The following is a 19,537-nucleotide window of genomic DNA, read 5'->3' as shown; positions in this document are numbered from 1 at the left end:
AAAAAAAAAGCCAACCCTGAGGAGGAGTCTGTGTTCAGCCGCAGGGAGCCAGAGAATTGGGGCTGAGGTATCTGGCACCGAAAAACTTTAGGCCTTTCTCAGGTAAATGAAGTTTTGATATAGATTCAGCTCCCCTACCCCCCACAATTGAAACTGTGTTGGGGGCCAGCAATTAGGGGCTAATTTGTGACAGTGACTTCATTGTCTTCCTATTAAAATAGTGGTTTATTCAGTAGCCTTGGTGAATAAATTTAGGCATAATAGTTAAATGTAATAGTTTATGTAACAAACAGTGATTGGCCGGGCGCGGTGGCTCAAGCCTATAATCCCAGCACTTTGGGAGGCCGAGACGGGTGGATCACGAGGTCAGGAGATCGAGACCATCCTGGCTAACACGGTGAAACACCGCCTCCCAAAAAAAAAAAAAAAAAACAGTGATTAATAATGTTGCTGTCCAGATTCCTGTTATAGCTCTAACCTGATGTTATGAACTGAGATTAAATTTGAATTTGAGTGCTTACATTATTTTGTAAAGGTGGTAGTATATCCACATATCCACAGTTTTTTCTTTTAAATATGTGAAACTGTGCTTGGTTTCTCTTTTCCAAAGTTGGCCTTTTCCATTACATGGGCAAGTCCTGAACCTAAGCCCAGACACTAGCCCATCATCTCCAGCGATGAATGTCATCCCCCCAGACTTCAGCAACCTGAGTTAATTAAAAGGTTCAGATGAAGTTAATCAAGTTTGGAACTCTAATTTTGTGCAGTGTTTTGATACGATTTGATGAGTCATCTTTTGGTGAAGCAGCTCTTTATCCCTGACAGTGTTTGATCTTAACGGAACAGTTTTATAATGTGTAAACTGGTGGGAGGTGCTCTTCAGAAATGCAGAGTCAACAGTGGTATGTGTGTGCGCTGGCTCTTCGGGCGGGGCATAAAGCAGAACAAAGAGGAGAATTTAATAAGCAAGAACTTGTCAGGGGCTAGGGTCAGTTCTGAGGCTGCTGCCTGTCAAAAACAAGGGTTTCTTCCTGCCCCCCTCCACTGCTGCTAACTGGAGTCTGACCTTCGAGAAAGAGTGAAAAAAGACAGCTTCTGTTTGTTTTGCTGCAAATAAGTGGCTGGACTGATTGGCCCCCTTCCCAGAGGCCCTGCAAGGACTTCAGATGTGGTCAGCGAGGTATGTGGACGGTGCCAGCCTGCCGGCCCTCGTCCAGCCGAACTGCACCAGGAACAGGCAAGGGGCCCAGAGAAACAGCAGGGCCAGCTGCCGCTGCCTTTGCTCCTGCTCTTAATGCCATCCTATTTATTCCTGGTCTTACTCTCTCAAGATTGATGGGCAAGGTTTTGTATGACCTCCATCCCCACTTCTCACCCACTGAACTTACAGCTTGAAATTAACAGAGGCAAGACCCATCTGGAAAAATGCATTTGACAAAAACATGATCAAATGGGGGATCCCCTGAGGTGGGTAGCAAAGAACCAGACCACTTGGAATCCTAGGTGCTGTGTCCCCGTATGGACCTGCAGTTTCTTTTGGATTCCATTAGGGTTAAGAAGTACAATTTCTGAAGCTAGATTTGAGTTTACATTTCTGCTCCAGTACTTGGGAGTTACAGTGACCAAGTCGTTTAATGTTTCTGAACTTCAGTTTCCTGATCTGCAAAGTGGGAAGGGTAGGCCGGGCGTAGTGGGTCATGCCTATAATCCTAGCACTTTGGGAGGCTGAGGCAGAAGGATCACTTAAAGTCAGAAGTTTAACATAGTGAAGCCCTGTCACTACTAAAAATACAGAAGTTATCTGGCCATGGCTGTGGGTGCCTATAGTCCCAGCTACTGGGGAGCCCGAGGCAGGAGAGTCACTCGAACCCAGGAGACAGAGGTTGCAGTGAGCTGAGATCATGCCACTGCAATCTAGCCTAGGCGACAGAGCGAGACTCTGTCTCAAAACAACAACAATAAAACCAGTAGGAAGGGTGATAATAATTACCCCAGGTTATTGTGAAGATTCCATGAGTGCTAATGCATGTGAAATGTTTAGTATGGTGTCTGGCACATAGTAGGCACTATAACGCTTTGGGCTTTGGTACTCCCACAGCTATGTTTTCAAACCAAAAGATGAAAAGCTTTGTGGTAACAGCTGAAAAAAAATCACCTCTTGTTGGTCCCATGTGACAGTTGGTGCTTCTGTCCCAGTGACACAGAAATAAGAAGAGCCATCTAGCACAGGACTCCTGCCACTGTCCACCACCTTGCACCTGGAAAGCAGGCAGCCTCAGTTGCCACGTGACTGCTGCAGGGCCTCAGACTATGCCCTATGAGCAACCCGTGCTCAGCATCGCCTCCATCTGCTCAGGCAGTGTTGATACCCATTCTGGGTCTTGTTGCCCTGTTCTCTCAAGAGTGATTGACAGGACTAGCATTCGACGTTTGATGTAATATCCTCTGCTTTGGCTATACTAACAGATGGCTGGATTCTTTATTTTTATTCATTTATTTACTTAATTTGGTTTTTTTTGTTTGTTTTTTTTGTTTTTTGTTTTTTGTTTTTTTGAGACAAGAGTCTCACTCCGTCACCCAGGTTGGAGTGCAGTGGCACGATATCGGCTCACCATAAACTCTGCCACCTAGGTTCAAGCAATTCTCTTGCCTCAGCCTCCCCAGTAGCTGGGATTACAAGCGCCTGCTACCACACCCAGCTAATTTTTGTATTTTTAATAGAGATAGGGTTTTACCATCTTGGCTAGGCTGGTCTTGAACTCCTGACTTTGTGATCCACCCGCCTTGGTCTCCTTTATTTTATGGGACATTTTTGGAAAAGAGGCTTGGTCCAAACAGGCAGTACTTTCCACTTCTGCAGTCATTTCTCTACCCTGCCCCCAAATGGTTACTCAGTTGCATTTATTTATTTACTACAATCGGAGTACCAGCAGCACATCTACAAAATTAGAAGTCTTGGGTGGTAGCAGATCAGTGCTCTCTGGCATCCAGATGGTCACAGCCTTACAGCTTTTTTTTGAGACAGAGTTTCGCTCTTGTCACTCAGGCAGTGGCACAATATCGGCTCACTGCAACCTCCACCTCCTGGGTTCGAGAGATTCTCCTGCCTTAGCCTCCCGAGTAATAGATTTCAGGCACCCGCCACCATGCCCGACTAATTGTTTTGGTATTTTTAGTAGAGATGGGGTTTCACCATGTTGGTCAGGCTGGTCTTGAACTCCTGACCTCAGGTGATCCACCTGCCTCAGCCTCCCAAAGTGCTGGGATTACAGGCATGAGCCACTGTGCCTGGCCAATTGTCATAGCTTTCAGTTGGCTACCAAGTGTTGAGGTAGCATTGAGGGTTGCAGAAGCTGTGTTCTTGAAAAAGAGAAGAGAGTAACATTCTCAGAAAGTAAACAGTATTCAGAGTCCATGGGTTTTCTGGAGCTTTTTTCTTTTCTTTCCCAGGATGAAGTGCAGTGGTGCAATCTTGGCTCACTGCAAGCTCCGCCTCCTGGATTCACACCATTCTCCTGCCTCAGCCTCCCGAGTAGCTGGGACTACAGGCATCCACCACCACACCCGGCTAATTTTTTTTTTTTTTTTTTTTTTTTGTATTTTCAGTAGAGACGGCATTTCACCATGTTGTCCAGGATGGTCTCGATCTCCTGACCTTGTGATCCGCCTGCCTCGGCCCCCCAAAGTGCTGGGATTACAAGCGTGAGCCACCGCGCCTGGCTTCTTTCCTTTTTTTAAAAAGAAATTACCAGCCGGGTGCAGTGGCTCATGCCTGTAGTTCCAGCACTTTGGGAGGCCAAGGCAGGAGGATCACCTGAGGTCAGGAGTTTGAGACCAGGAATTTATGTATTTTTAGTGAAACCCCGTCTCTACCAAAAATACAAAAAATTAGCTGGGTGGGGCTGCAGGCATCTGTAATCCCAGCTACTCGGGAGGTTGAGGCAGGAGAATGGCTTGAACCCGGGAGGCAGAGGTTGCAGTGAGCCAAGATCGTGCCATTGCACTCCAGTCTGGGCAACAGACTGGAGTGCAACAGACAATGAGACTGTCTCAAAAAACAAAAAAAAGAAAAAAAGAAATTACTTCTGCTCTGATGTGCAGAGCCCCATCTATACTGGACACCTGAAAGTTACCAGAGAAATACAGGCCAGGGGCCTTTGACATTGGCACTGAGAAAAGCATAGTGCAGAAGCAGGGTGTGTCTTTTTTTTTTAACCTGGGCATCTGTGATTTGAGGTCTTCTTGGAACACTTTATAACCCATTTCTGAACTTCTCCCAGGCTTCAGTGGAGCCACCTGTTGTAGCTTCTAAAACTCTGTCCTCCTCAGTTGTTCTCCCACCCATTGCCTTCACAGTTGCAGAGACCAAGATTCACTCACTCGACATTGGACCTTTAGCACCCAGGTCTCTCTGGCACAAAGTAAATGTTTGGCCAGGCTGGTGGAGTGACTTCTACTTAGAGAATGGTCCTCAACATAGGCTGCTCATTATCAAAACTATTTGGTCTTTAAAAAGTGTGACTCTGATGCTTCAGTCTGGGGTGGGTACCCAATACTTGCTTTTTTTTTATTTTTTATTTTTTTGAGACAGTGTCTCGCTCTGTCACCCAGTTGATCTCGGCTCACTGCAAGCTCCGCCTTCTGGGTTCACGCCATTCTCCTGCCTCAGCCTCCCGAGTAGCTGGGACTACAGGCGCCCGCCACCACGCCCGGCTAATTTTTTTGTGTTTTCAGTAGAGACGGGGTTTCACCGTGTTAGCCAGGATGGTCTCAATCTCCGACCTCGTGATCTGCCTGTCTCGGCCTCCCAAAGTGCTGGGATTACAGGTGTGAGCCACCGTGCCTGGCCCAAATACTTGCATTTTTAAAGAGCCTCACAGCAACTCCTGGTAGTTTTCAATTTACCTTAACTTTTATGTAGGAACCCCTTGTCCTGGTAGAGAGTATAATTTGCTGAATAAGTCTACTTTTTCAGTCAACATATACGGAAGAGACATCAATGAAAGAACTGGCAAACTGTAAAGCCCCGTCTCCAGGTGTGAAATATGGTCCCAGCGCACTCAGGGCGTGGGCCTAGAAGCTGATCCATGTCTCTATGTCTGTTCTGAAATATCCTGTGTGATGTGGGAGGAGTATTGTCCTTAGAGATAAAGCTTGAGACTGGCTGTGCCCTTTCCTTGGGCAGCATGTAGGGAGAAAGAATGCCTGCCCACCCACAGGCACGTTACCTGTGGACAAGGTGTAGTGGGCAGTTAGAAGGTGTTGGTATGTTAATCAGTCTTTTTTTGTCTTTTTTTTTGAGATGGAGTTTTGCTCTATCACACAGGCAGAGTGCAGTGGCACGATCTCGGCTCATTGCAACCTCCTTCCAGGTTCAAGTGATTTTACTGCCTCATCCTCCCAAGTACCTGGGACTATAGGTGTGCGCCACCATGCCCGGCTAATTTATGTATTTTTTTAGTAGAGACAGTATTTCACCATGTTGGCCAGGCTGGTCTCGAACCTCTGACCTCATGATCTGCCCGCCTCAGCCTCCGAAAGTGCTGGGATTGCAGACGTGAGCCACCATACCTGGCCAGTGTTTTTTTGTTTGTTTTTTTGTTTTTTTTTTTTCTGAGATGAGATCTCACTCTGTCGCTCAGGCTGGAGTGCAGTGGCGTGATCTTGGCTCACTACAACCTCTGCCTCCTGGGTTCAAGCGATTCTCCTGCCTCAGTCTCCTGAGTAGCTGAGATTACAGGTGCCTGCCACCACGCCTGGCTAATTTGTTGTATTTTTAGTAGAGACAGGGTTTCACCATGTTGACCAGGCTGGTCTCAAACTCTTGACCTCAGAAGATCCACCCGCCTCGGCCTCCCAAAATGCTTGAATTACAGGCATGAGCCACTGCACCCAGCCTAATCAGTCTTTTGCTCCTATTTGTCTTTGTTTGGGATAAAAGTTCTAGCCTTACTGGGGTCTTCCTACACAATAGTTCTGACTCACAGCCATCATCTGAACCTTTCCTCTGGTTCACAACCAAAATTAAACATCTGTTTATGGGGATTGAGGTAGTTTTCATAGTAAAGGAGGTTTTGTTTGTAATGACGTGCCTGTTTGATGGGTCTAAGTATTTGTCTGGCCTTTCTGGCTAAAGCAGCCTTTGAACTGGTCCTGCCTAGAATGCATACCTCCCACTCCTTATCATCTCTCTTCTGGGTCCCTTCCCCTTTCCCTTCCCCTTCCCCTTCCCCTTCCCCTTCCCCTTCCTCTTCCCCTTCCCCTTTCCCTTTCCCTTCCCCTTTCCTTTCCCCTTCCCCTTCCCTTCTCCCTTCCCTTTTTCCTTTTCTTTTCCTTTTTTTCTTTCTTTTTTTTTTTTTGATAGGGTCTCATTCTGTCACCCAGGCTGGAGTGCAGTGATGAGATCTCTGCTCATACAGCCTTGACCTTCTGGGCTCAAGTGATCTTCTGCCTTGGCCTCCTGAGTAACTGGTACTATAGGCACCACCATACCTGGCTAAATTTTTTTTTTTTTTTTTTTTTTTTTAGTAGCAGTGAGGTCTCACTATGTTGCCCAGGGTGGTCTCAAACTCCTGGGCTCAAGCGATCCTCACGCCTCGGCCCCCCAAAGTGTTGGGATTGCAGATGTGTGCCACCACACTCGGCCTCTTCTGGGCCTTTTTTTGTTTGAGATGGAGTCTCACTCTGTTGCTCAGGCTGGAGTGCAGTGGCACGATCTCGGCTCACTGCAACCTCTGCCTCCTGGGTTCAAGTGATTCTCCTGCCTCAGCCTCCCAAGTAGCTGGGATTACAGGTGCCTGGCTAATTTTTGTATTTTTGGTAGAGACAGGGTTTCACCATGTTGACTAGGCTGGTCTTGAACTCCTGATCTCAGGTAATCCTCCCACCTCAGCCTCCCAAAGTGCTGGGATTACAGGCGTGAGCCACCGCGCCCAGCTTTTTTTTTTTTTAATTTTACTTTTTTGAGACAGAGTCTTACTCTCACCGGGCTGGAGTGCAGTGGCACAATCTTGGTTCACAGCAACTTCTGCCTCCTGGGTTCAAGTGATTCTCTTGCCTCAGTCTCCCGAGTAGCTGGGAGTACAGGTGTGTGCCACCACGCCTGGCTAATTTTTGTATTTTTAGTAGAGATGGGGTTTCACTATGTTGACCAGGCTGGTCTCAAACTCCTGACCTCGTGATCCACCTGCCTCAGCCTCCCACAGTGCTGGGATTACAGCTGTGAGCCACCACACCTGGCTCTTCCAGGTGTTAATAGAGCCTTTTTCCTCTACTGGAAGCTTCCACTGCTTTCTGCCCCTTTCAAACTCATACATCATTGAATTGTTGTTTCCTCAGGGAAGCCTTCCTAATACCACTCTACAGAGGGTGTCAGACCCCCTATTATACTATCACAGCACTTTTCACAGTAAGGTAAATTGCGTTTACAATTGTTGGATTGCCTCTCTGACTATGTTTGTTGAATAAATTAAAAAGGTGGCCAGGTGCAGTGGCTCACGCCTATAATCCCAGCACTTTGGGAGGCTGAGGCGGGCAGATCACGAGGTCAGGAGTTTGAGACTAGCCTGACCAACATGGTGAAACCCCATCTCTGCTAAATATGCAAAAATTAGCGGGGCATGGTGGTATGTGCCTGTAGTCCCAGCTACTCAGGAGGCTGAGGCAGAAGAATCGCTTGAACCCGGGAGGCAGAGGTTGCAGTGAGCCAAGATCGTGCTATTGCGCTCCAGCCTGGGCGACAGTGTGAGCCTCCATCTCCAAAAAAAAAAAAAAAAAAAAAAACGACTTTATAACCTGCCTTCTTTTTCTTTTTCCCAGTGCTCCTAAAGTTCCGTACAGATAAAGGACGAGATCCCAGTTCTGATACATATGAGGAAGATTCCGAGTTGTTGCTCCAGATACGAAATGATGTGCTTGACTCACTGGGTATTAGTCCTGACCTGCTTCCTGAGGACTTTGTCAGGTTGGTCTCAGTATTTATCACTGTTTAGTCTGGACAGATGAAGTTTGTTTTCAGGATTTGCCTTAATTTGAGGAGCTCTTTTATTAGACCCAAAGCCCTGCAGAGAGCCCCCTGCCACATTCTGCTAGCTCCTGTCGACTTCTGCCTCTTCACTAGAATAGCAATATATAAAAAAAAAGAGGGGGCAGATTCTGATTTTTACAATAAGTATCTTATATGCACATTCAAAATTCAAGGCAATATAAGATCTGTAAACACTATTCTCTACCTTTTTTCACTTTACGTGATCTTGTTATTTCTTGATGACATCTCCAGATCAGTATATAGTTTGCTCCCTCCTTTCCACAGCTCCTCAGTATTCCAGTGTGTGAAGCGATGGAGTTTATTAAACCAGTTGCCTGCTCACTCACGTTGTGTTTTGGCTTTTCTGTTTTGTTTTGTTTTGTTTTGAGACAGAGTCTTGCTCTGTCGCCCAGGCTGGAGTACAGTGGCGCAATCTCCGTTCACTGCAAGCTCTGGCTCCCGGGTTCACACCATTCTCCTGCCTCAGCCTCCCGAGTAGCTGGGACTACAGGAGCCCGCCACCACGCCCGGCTAATATTTTGTATTTTTAGTAGAGACGGGGTTTCACCATGTTAGCCAGGATGGTCTCGATCTCCTGACCTCGTGATCTGCCCGCCTCGGCCTCCAAAGTGCTGGGATTACAGGCGTGAGCCACCGCGCCTGACCCGTGGCAAAGATTACAGGCTTTTCTAACTGTGTAACACTGTAGTGTGTGACCTTGTGTTGTACGTGTGCAGGTATAACTGCAGGATAATTAGGAGGAAGGGAGTTGATGGGTCAGAAGGATGTAATTTATCATTTGGTCGGCATTGCCACTTTGCCCCCATTGGTATCCTATCAATTTATACCCCCAGCAGCACAACCACCCATGTTCCCAGCATCCTCTCACTTGGACACTGCATGCTTTCACCTTATGTGACCGCCTCTTTGCTCTCATAAACAGGCTTAGGATTTGATTGGAGAAGACCAGATGGTGACTAGGTCACAATCTCCTTTTTTTTTTTTTTTTTCTTCGAGACAGTTTGACTCTTGTCGCCCAGGCTGGCGTGCAATGACACAATCTCGGCTCACTGTAACCTCTGCCTCTCAGGTCCAAGCAATTTTCCTGACTCAGCCTTTTGAGTAGCTGGGATTACAGGTGCCCGCCACCATGCCCAGCTAATTTTTTTTGTATTTTTAGTAGAGATGGGGTTTTCCATGTTGGCCATGCAGGTCTCGAACTCCTGACCTCAGATGATCCGCCCACCTTGGTGTCCCAAAGTGCTGAGATTACAGGCGTGAGCCACCACACGCTCCATCCATAATCTCCTTCAAGCAGCTCTGGGATCATGCATTCACCCTAATTCCCTTTCCATGTCTTGAAGGGCTTCCTAAACTCGGCTTTGCAGTGCCTCCAGCTTGTAGCAGTAATGATGGCTACAGTTTACTGAGCAGCTATTATGTACTAGGCATCAGGTAGTAAGTAGCCAACCCACATCCCACCCCAGGTATCATCACAGTGCTTGCTCTAGCAACAACATGCTACCTTGATTTCTTATCAACAGTAAGGTCTGCCAGAGTCCCTAGTCCCTCCTTTCTTCCCTTCCTGCTGGGAACTTCAGGTAGGCAACAGCAAACCCCACTCCATTTAGGGCCAGCAGTGGTCTTTGAAGCACCTGCGGTTCCCTGACCCAATAAGCCATGATTGTCCTGGTGCAGTGGCTCAAACCTATAATCCCAGCATTTTGGGAGGCTGAGGCTGGCAAATTGCTTTGAGCTTAGGAGTTTGAGGCCAACCTTGAGGATGTGGTGAAACCCTGTCTCTACAAAAAATAGAAAAATTAACTGGGTATTGATGACTGGTGCTTGTAGTCTATATATATATACACACACACACACACATATACACACACATATTTAGAAATTTGCCTTAAGGAATTATTTCAACACCTGTGTTGTTGTCAAGACGTATGATTACAGTGTTGAACAGCTTAAATGTCCCTCAATAGGTTATGGAACAGAACAAGTAATAGTTGATAATATTTGGGTTTAAAATTATACCTATTTATTTATTTTTTGAGACAGTCTTGCTCTGTCACCAGGCTGGAGTGTAGTTGTGCAATCTCAGCTCACTGCAACCTACGCCTCCCAGGTTCAAGCAATTCCCCTGCCTCAACCTCCTGAGTAGCTGGGACTACAGGCGCACCCCACCACGTCAACATAATTTTTGTATTTTTATTAGAGACGGGGTTTCACCATGTGGGCCAGGATGGTCTCGATCTCTTGACCTTGTGATCCACCTGCCTCGACCTCCCAAAGTGCTGGGATTACAGGCATCAGCCACCAAGCCTGGCCTAATTATATCCATTTAGATTGTGCACTTTTTAAAACGTCTAGAAGGGGCTGGGTGTGGTGGCTCACACCTGTCATCCCAGCACTTTGGGAGGTTGAGGCAGGCGGATCATGAGGTCAAGAGATCGAGACCAGCCTGGCCAACATGGTGAAACCCCGTCTCTACTAAAAATTCAAAAATTAGCCGGGTGTGGTAGCAGGCGCCTGTAGTCCCAGCTACTCGGGAGGCTGAGTCTGGAGAGTGGCATGAACCCGGGAGGCGGTGCTTGCAGTGAGCTGAGATTGCACCACTGCACTCCAGCCTGCGTGACAGAGCGAGACTCCGTCTCCAAAAAAAAAATGTCTAGAAGGATATGCACCAAACTGGGGAGACTGGAGGTAGTGTTCTGTAGGGAGGCTTTCCCTTTCACTTGTCTGTGTTCCAGTTTGCTTGGTGAGCACACGCCATTGTGTTCAGGAGTAGGAGCTGGCAGAGCACACTTCCTTTGGGGAAGTGGTGGAATAAAGTGATTTGCTCACTAGGATGGGTGACTTGGAGGGGCAGGTGACTGTGTCATCTAAAATTTGTCCTCTGGATGCCCCATCCTGGCCCAGAAGGGCTGGTTTCTATGTGGGTTGTGAAGACTCTTTCTGCCCTCATACTTTAATTTCAGGCCTCAAATTTCCCTTGCCTCCTACATGTTAACACAGGCCTGCTCCCTGACATTTGTCTGGGAATAGCATATAGAACCCACTGCCCATTATGGGTAAGAAGAGAATTGCGAGAATGTGACCAGGGGCTGAAACATCTGATATCTCTAGGACAGATATAGGAAGCACAGATATAGTCTTTCCTTTAACTTATAAAGGTAAAAATAAAAGTATTGTGAAAGAATTTCTGGTTGCCAAAGTTCAAAGGTCTTTTCCAACCACTTATGAACCCCTGGCTCAGATTTCGTTTTCATGCCTAGATGCCAGCATTAACACTGCTGTCTGAATCTGGCCCTCCTGCTAGAAGTTGTTTTTATTCAGGAGAGTTGTTTTTATTCTCCAGATGTCATGGTCACAGTTCTGTTCCCAGTGCTCCATTTTCCTTGTCTTCCTTCTCTTTTAGTTACTGCTTCTCCGAGATGGCCCCAGTGTGTGCGGTGGTTGGAGGGATTTTGGCACAGGAAATTGTGAAGGTAAAACATCACTATGGAGCAGAAAATAGTTAACCATGACTTTGTATATGTGCTGACAGAGAGAATGGAAACTGTCTTAGACAGCTGCCTGGTTTCTCTTACCCCATTCATCTTTGTTTCATGCCCTACCCATTTCCACCTCATCCCATTTTCTCTGGCCCATCCAGGTGGCCGTTCAGCAAATGACCTTGGAGTGCCAGCTCTGTGCTCAGCGCACAGTTGGCCATAGTGCCTCGAAGGTGTGATCTGCTCTCCCCTAACTGTGTTAGTTATCCAGTGCCTGTTGTTTTGGTCAGGGATTCTGCTTCTCATGGCTCTTATAGTGAGTACTATCATGATCCCCACTTAAGAGGAAGACACTGGGGCCCATGAAAGGGGCTCCAGAACCTGTGCTTTTTTTTTTAAACGGAGTCTCCGCCTGTCAGCCTAGGACTGAGTGCAGTGGCCGGATTCAGCTCACTGCAAGCTCCACCTCCCGGTTTACTTTATCTCCTGCCTCAGCCTCTCCCGAAAGAAGCTGGGACTACAGGCACTCCGCCACCACCCGGCTAAGTTTTTGTATTTTTAGTAGAGACGGGTTTCACTGTGTTAGCCAGGATAGTCTCGGACTCTGACCTCGGGTGGAGCCTCACCAGCCTCCCAAAGTGCTGGGATTACTGCTTGCTTCACCTGCACTGCAGCCTAACCTGTGCTCTTAACCTCTGTACAGTTTATCTCCATTCATCACCATGGCACTGTGCCTCCCTTTTTTTTTTTTTGAGACAGAGGTCTCTCACTGTCACCAGGCTGGAGTGAAGTAGCATGATCTCAGCTCACTGCAAGCTCTGGCTCCGGTTCATGCCATTCTCCTGCCTTTTAGCCCTCCTGAGTAGCTGGGACTACAGTCTCACCACCCCAGCCTATTTTTGTATTTTTAGTAGAGATGGGAATATCGTTAGCCAGGATGGTCTCACCCTGACTGGATCCGCCCCACCTTGGCCTCCCAAAGTGCTGGGAATACAGGTGTGAGCCACCACACCCGGCCAAGCCTCCCTCTTTTTAATCCACACACTGTAGGTATTTGCAGAGAAATCGATGTCTGTGTCCCCATGAACACACCAGGAGCCCCTCAAGGCTCTGTACAGGATGACCCGTGACCCTGTTAGGTAGGTGTTAGTGTCTCTCTCAGAAGGGAAGCATTTCATACAGGGTCACATAGCCAGTAACTAGCACAGCCTTTTGAGGGTCTTCTGGAACATTTGGGTGCTAAAACTATCCCATACCCCCAAACATATTGTACATTCTTTGCGGACTTTCCTAGTTGCCCAAAGATGTTAAGTTTGCCTTCTGCAGGTTCTTGGCTGCCTTAGTGGACTCCAGTGAGGCTTTTTCCTTCTTTCTTGTGGAGCAGAGTCATGCCTGGTTAAATAATTGGCCATGTCCATGTACATGTCAAGTTTGAACTTAGGAGGACAATTTGGAGACCCAGCCCTTAACACTTTGTCGTGGGGTCTGTAAATTCTGGAGACATTTGACTCAATTTGTTAGTCACACCATTTTCCTATGGCTTTTTTTTTTTTTTTTTTTTGGTCTATTCTTTTCTGATCCTTCTCTCTGGTCTAAATTCTTCCTTTGATCAATCTAACTTTCTTCTATGATGGGCACTGAGGAGATATTTGAAGGGGGAAGAAAAGTGTGCAATGGCCATACCTCTTTCCTTGCTCAGTTTTATACGTAACCCAGAGTGATGTGAAAATTACAGTTTATATGCCCAATCTGAGAAGAGGGTAATGGCCACCCAGAGAACTATTTGAGCAGTATTCTGAGGCTCCCTGTAGACAAACTGCAGGAAAGAGTGCAGCAATGGGAACGTTCTAAGTGGTGAATGGGAATGTACATATTTTTGTAGCCTAAAGTGATGACACCACCAATAATAATAGACAAGACTTGCTGAAAGCCCACTGTCTGCCACACAAAGACAGTGTTTTTTACGTGGGTACTCATTTCATCTCCCACTGGCCCTATGAGGTAGGAACTCCTGTGATCCCTGGTTTATAAAAGAGGAACTAAAGTGCAGGAAAGAAGTTGCTTGCCCAGGCTAGTGTGGTGCCAGGATTTGGGCCCAGGCACTCTGGTTGCTGAGCCTGTCCTCTTCACCACGTGGCAGTCATGTGTCAGGTGTTGCCTTCAACGGCACCGTCATGTAGAGACTGCATGGACCCCTGGGCAGCTGCCCTCGCACCATCAGCCTCACTTCTGTACATCCCGTTGGGGGGCTCCCCCTAAATTTTTCATGTGGGATGGAGACTGGAGGTTGGGGCAGGTAGCCTTGACCCCATTGTTAGTGGTAGCTTCTCACATCCCCATCCTCACACAGCCCCCTCCTTCCTGCCTGCTGGAGACAGCTGGTGCCCAGCATCTTGTTTCTGTTTATCCCAGATAGCCAGAGTACTCTGCATTCTTGGTTGCTGGGTGTGTTTGGAATCTCCTCCTACCCCATCTTGCTTGGGAAGCACTTTACCTTTTGCCCCATGTTCACCCCATACCCTGCTCTCATCCCCAGTACTCCTTCATACTTATCACAGGTCAGCCTTCAGCCAGCTGGCAGGCAGGGCCTACAGTCCAAGGGCCTCAGACTCGCCTTTCTCTCCTGAGACACTGTCTGAGCACCTATGGAAAGCTTACACTAGGAGATGGGGGCAAGCGCAAGTCTACTCCCTTGGAATCATCTTTTGCGTCTTTCCTTATATCCTTCTAGATACCCTATTTTATATCCATGTCTACTTCCTTAGCTTTATAGCAGTTTTCCTTTCTCTCCATCCCCACCGTCCACGGCAGGTCTCCCTGTCTATGGTAAGAGAGGTGATAGTGAAAGCAGCAGCCATCCCAGGCTCCTGGTAAAACACATACCATCTCCTGTATCTTGGGTTTGAGGGTCTAAGAGTTCCAGCTGTGGACTGTTGGACCCTTCCACCTGGCTGGGTTGGTGGCATGCCCAGTATTGGTAAAGGACTCCTGGCCTCTACTAATAGCAGCTCCTGCTTACTGAGAATTTACTATATGCTAGGCACTTTACAAGCCTGGTCACATTTCATTCTCACCAAAAGCTCTAGCAGGCAGGTGCTTTTTATTTGCCTATTTTATACGTGAGCCCAGAGAAGCAAACTTCTTTCTGATCCAAGCTCCATGTGGACAGAGACCTTCTCAGAATCCTTAATGTCTAGCCAAATACCTGGCATAAAGTAGATGCTGAATAAATTTTCCCTTGACTGGGTGCAGTAGCTCAAGCCTGTAATTCCAGCACTTTGGGAGGATTACTTGAACCTAGGAGTTCAAGACCAGCTTGGGCAACATGGGGAGACCTCATGTCTACAAAAGTCCCAGCTACTTGGGAGGTGGTAGGAGGGTCTGTGTGGGAGCTGGGGAGATGGAGGTTGCAGTAAGCCGAGAATGTGCCTCCCACCTGGGCAGCAGAACAAGATCCTGTCTCAAAAAATTAAAATTAAAAACATCTTTTTTTTTTTTTTTTTTTTTTGAGATGGAGTCTCGCGCTGTCGCCCAGGCTGGAGTGCAGTGGCCGGATCTCAGCTCACTGCAAGCTCCGCCTCCCGGGTTTACGCCATTCTCCTGCCTCAGCCTCCCGAGTAGCTGGGACTACAGGCGCTCGCCACCTCGCCTGGCTATGTTTTTGTATTTTTTAGTAGAGACGGGGTTTCACTGTGTTAGCCAGGATGGTCTCGATCTCCTGACCTCGTGATCCGCCCGTCTCGGCCTCCCAAAGTGCTGGGATTATAGGCTTGAGCCACCGCGCCCGGCCAAAACATTTTTAAATAAATAAAATTTCCCTGGAAAAATGGCTGGATAACACTATTTGTATATAGTAGATGTGATTGTCCCCATTTTATGGATGAGGAAATGAAAAGGGTTTGGTGCTGAGTTTGAGGAGGAGCAGTTCAGGATGTGTAGCGCCACCTTCCTCATGAATGATGGGACGGTGCTCCTGGCAGCTTGCCTAGGTGATGTCCTTCTCTTTAAATGGTGGCTTGTGGTGAAATTTCAGTCCTTTCCAGATTAAGCACCTGTTTGAAAATTTGTGGACAATTGTAAACCCTTTCTCATAAGAGTCAGTATGTTGTTTCAGGGGCTGACCCTACCTCAAAAGACAGGTCTTTTGTAGATACTGGGTTTTGCCATGTTGCCCAGGCTGGTCTCGAACTCCTGGGCTCAAGTGATTCTCCTGCCTCGGCCTCCCAAAGTGCTGGGATTACAGGTGTGAGCCATTAAGCCCAGCCCTGTTCTTGTCTTTTAAAGTGCTCTGTCTGGTAACCCCACAAGATAATCACCATTCTAAATAGCATTGTCCAGACCCTCTGGATCCCAGCCCTGACCCCCTTTGGAAGCCTAGCGATTTTATGTCCTCATGGAAGATCCTCCTTCTGGATCAGTGTGCTCCTTGATTAAATGTGTCCCCTTAGGTGATCAAGGCCACAGCCTAAGAACTGCCACCTTTCTGAGTTGAATAGTCATGAATAATTATTTCTGCTGTTGCCCAGTGGTGGTACAACACAGTGTTAGTCATTGCTTTAGTCTTAAGGTGTTTTGTGTGTGTGTGTGTGGTTTTGTTTTTTTTTTGGAGACAGGGTCTCACTCTGTTACCCAGGCTGGAGTATAGTGACTCTATTACAGCTCACTGCAGCCTCAATCTCCCAGGCTCAAGCGATCCTCCCACCTCAGCCTCCCGAATAGCTGGCACCTTGGGCACGCATCATCATACCTGGCTAATTTATTTCAGTTTTCTTTTCCTTTTTCTTTTCTTTTTGAGACAGAGTCTTACTCTGTTGCCCTGGCTGAGTGCAGTGACGCAATCTCAGTTTACTGCAACCTCTGCCTCCCGGGTGCGAGCGATTCTCCTACCTCAGCCTCCCAAGTAGCGCGCCACCACACCCGGCTAATTTTTGCATTTTTAGTAGAGACAAGTTTCACCATGTTGGCCAGGGTGGTCTTGAACTCCCAACCTCAGGTGATCTGCCCACTTCAGCCTCCCAGAGTGCTGGGATTACAGGTGTGAGCCACCGCACCCAACCTATTTCAGTTTTCATGTAGACGGGGTCTCACCATGTTGCACAGGGTGGTCTTGAATTCCTGGGCTCAAGTGATTCTCCCACCTCGGCCTCCCAAAGTGCTGGGATTACAGGTGTGAGTGTGCCTGGCCCTGGCCTGCTTTAAATTTTTGAGATACATAGTTTAACCCAAGCTAATACATTTCTTATTCTCATGTTAGGTAGAGAAGGTAATGTTTGGAGGTTAAATAATCTCCTCATGGACACAGCTTGTAAGGGACAGAGCAGAGATAGGACAATCAAAATTGTCTCCAGACATTGCCAAATAGCCCTTTGGGATCTAAATCAACCCCAGTTGAGAACCACTGCCCTAGACTGGTTTTAGAATTTTTTTTCCCTCTATTCCTCTTAAAGCACTTGAGATAAACCCTCTTTTCATTTTTCTCCCTAGGCCCTGTCTCAGCGGGACCCTCCTCACAACAACTTCTTCTTCTTCGATGGCATGAAGGGGAATGGGATTGTAGAGTGCCTTGGCCCCAAGTGAACTCAAGACTTGGCAGCCCCGGAGATGCCAATTGCAGCATTCCCGCCTGTATTCCCTGTCCCCTTCCTTCAGAAGGCATCTCCAGGCAAGGAAAACTGAAGTCATTGGCCCAGTACAAAACATTTCCTGCGACGAAGGAGGTGGTGCCGACGTGCTGCTTCCCATCACAAGCAGCTGCTTGACAAGGGGCGCAGGGTGGCTGTCTTTGTTCCAGCACTGTTCAGGCTGCCTGTCATCCCGGGCCTGCCAGCTCCCCTGAGTGATGAGCACTTCCAAGCACCCCTCTGCCCTTTGTTTGTCCTTATGCAGTCACAGCCTCGCCAGCCCTCTGGGGCGTTGTGGGAGATGCCTGCCAGGAACGAGCATGCTCTGTTGCTTGGGAGCCTCTTGCCACCTTCTTGGACTTACTCCCCACCTGATGTCTTACAGAGAAAAGTGTGACTTCAGGTTGAGAGTAGGCCCAGGCCCCATGAGGCACCAGTGGAAGCACAGCTCCAAGTTCAGACAGGTGCCCTTAGAGAGGAAAACCATGACAGGCAAATGCATTTCCTCTGGAGTTTGAGACCCTGACAAACAACAGGTGGCATCTGGTGTGCTGTTCTTGAGTTTTCATTTAGGATTAGTTGAGTTCCAGCTGGGTGTTGGGAGAAAGGAGATGTTACCAAGTCTTGGATGTTAGGGCAAGACCCTGCAATTTGAGTATTAGTAGGAGAGCTTGTCTTTCAATGCAGGTTCCTGGGGCTTCAGGGCTGGGAGGGAGGAGCCTGCCCTTTTAACAGAACCCCAGTCACATGCGGCCCAAGCCACTCAGAGGCTGTTGCATTTCAGGGTTGTGTTGGTCCTTTGTTTACCTCCTAAACCACAGCTGTTTGTGTTTCACATATGTTGTGAATTTTCCTTGGTTCTTTTTAAAGGAATGATAATAAAGTTACTTGCTTTAGGATTTGCTTGTTTTTCTTCCACTTCAGAAGCTTCTGTGAGAGAATGGGATGATCCTACCAGTTGCCTTTTCAGATCTGAAGAAATCTCCCTTGAGACTCTTAACTCAGAGATTCCTCCTCTCTCTCACCATTCCTGCCACCATTTTTTCTGGGTGATGCAGCAAGAGTTAAATTGTTCACATTCTAGAGTGTGTAGAAGCTTCTGGCTCCAGTTGTCTAATGGGTAATTCAGCTAAATAGTGGCTATTTTCAGTGACAAGAATTATAATAATAAAAGGAAGTCAAAAGTGATGCTTAATATGCCCCAAGTCCCACAGCCGCTACGGGTCAGAGCTTTTATTGGAAGACCAGGTTTGCCTTGATGCAGCCAAAGCACGTTCCAGTTCACCCCACTCTTGCTCCTGTTTCTTCTTTATGTAAATTGTGTGATGTTTCAATAAATCAGTCTTTCCTATTCCAATCCCACAGCAGTCAGTTGGGGAGAAAACTGGTCTCCACTATAGGAGGGCTTCCGTTCCTCAACCCTGCATCACCTGCTCCCACCAGAGGTGAGTCGGGCTGCATTTCGGAAGGGATCCATGTCTGGCCACCTTTAGTGCAATCAGTGGTGTCAGGGTCAGCAGTTACATTGCTGCATGAATTTCACATGGTCTTTAAATTTTGAGCTAATTACACTCTTGACTGTAATGTGCAGCCTGGGTCACAAGGGGGAGCAGGTGGGTCTGGATTGATAAAAACAAAACTGTAGAATCCCCAAAAGCTTCAAACTTTTCCACCCTGTACCTCTAATGGCAGAGACTAAGTTACCCAGAGGACCCCTCAGGAATCGAGGGGAAAGCTGCCAGCCCCAGGCAAGAAATACCTAGTTTCTACAAATTTCGTAAACTCCCACATGATGTTTGTATTGATCATTAAAAAAAAAAAAAAGGCCAGGCGTGCTGGCTCACACCTGTAATCCCAGCATTTTGGGAGGCTGAGATGGGCAGATCATGAGGTCAGAAGTTGGAGACCAGCCTGGCCAACATGGTGAAACCCCATTTCTACTAAAAATACAAAAAAATTAGCCGGGCATGGTGGCGGGTGCCTGTAATCTCAGCTACTGGGGAGGCTGAGGCTGAGAAGAAAATCACTGGAACCCGGGAGGTGGAGGTTACAATGAGCCGAGATCGCATCACTGCACTCCAGCCCAGGTGACAGTGCAATCCTCCATCTCAAAAAAAAAAATCTTCAGTTGGTCAGGCGTGGTAGGAGGCTGAGGTGGGAGAATCATTTCAGCCCAAGAGTTCGAGACTAACTTGGGAAACAAAGCAAGACCCCATCTCCACAAAAAAAGAAATAGCTGAGTATGGTGGCTTGTGCCTATGGTCACAGCTGCTTGGGAGACTGGGGCAGGAAGATCACTTGAGCCCAAGAGTTTGAGGCTGAAATGACCTGCATTTCGCCACTGCACTGAAGCCTAGGTGACAATGCGAGATACTGTCTCAAAAAAGAAA

The 19,537-nt window shown here is 47.6% G+C and overlaps 1 protein-coding gene across 4 annotated transcripts in view; it reads left to right on the top strand.

Annotated features, from left to right (window-relative positions):
• SAE1 (SUMO1 activating enzyme subunit 1) overlaps positions 1-18,046 on the top strand; it is an 86,779-nt gene extending 68,733 nt beyond the window's left edge. For 3 of the 4 annotated variants that reach the window (XM_031659120.1, XM_031659123.1, XM_031659122.1), the window contains 3 exons: positions 7,819-7,963; positions 11,451-11,520; positions 17,011-18,046. In XM_031659120.1, the coding sequence (XP_031514980.1) occupies positions 7,819-7,963; positions 11,451-11,520; positions 17,011-17,103 (308 nt within the window). In that variant the 3' untranslated portion in view covers positions 17,104-18,046. The remainder of the gene's footprint in view (positions 1-7,818; positions 7,964-11,450; positions 11,521-17,010) is intronic. The other variant, XM_031659121.1, reaches the window with a different exon arrangement.
• Positions 18,047-19,537: the final 1,491 nt, after the last annotated feature.

Source organism: Papio anubis, chromosome 20 (assembly GCF_008728515.1).
Source record: "Papio anubis isolate 15944 chromosome 20, Panubis1.0, whole genome shotgun sequence".
Taxonomy (NCBI): Eukaryota; Metazoa; Chordata; class Mammalia; order Primates; family Cercopithecidae; genus Papio; species Papio anubis.
Note: the sequence above shows the minus strand (reverse complement) of the source record. Positions and strands in the feature narration are given on the sequence as shown.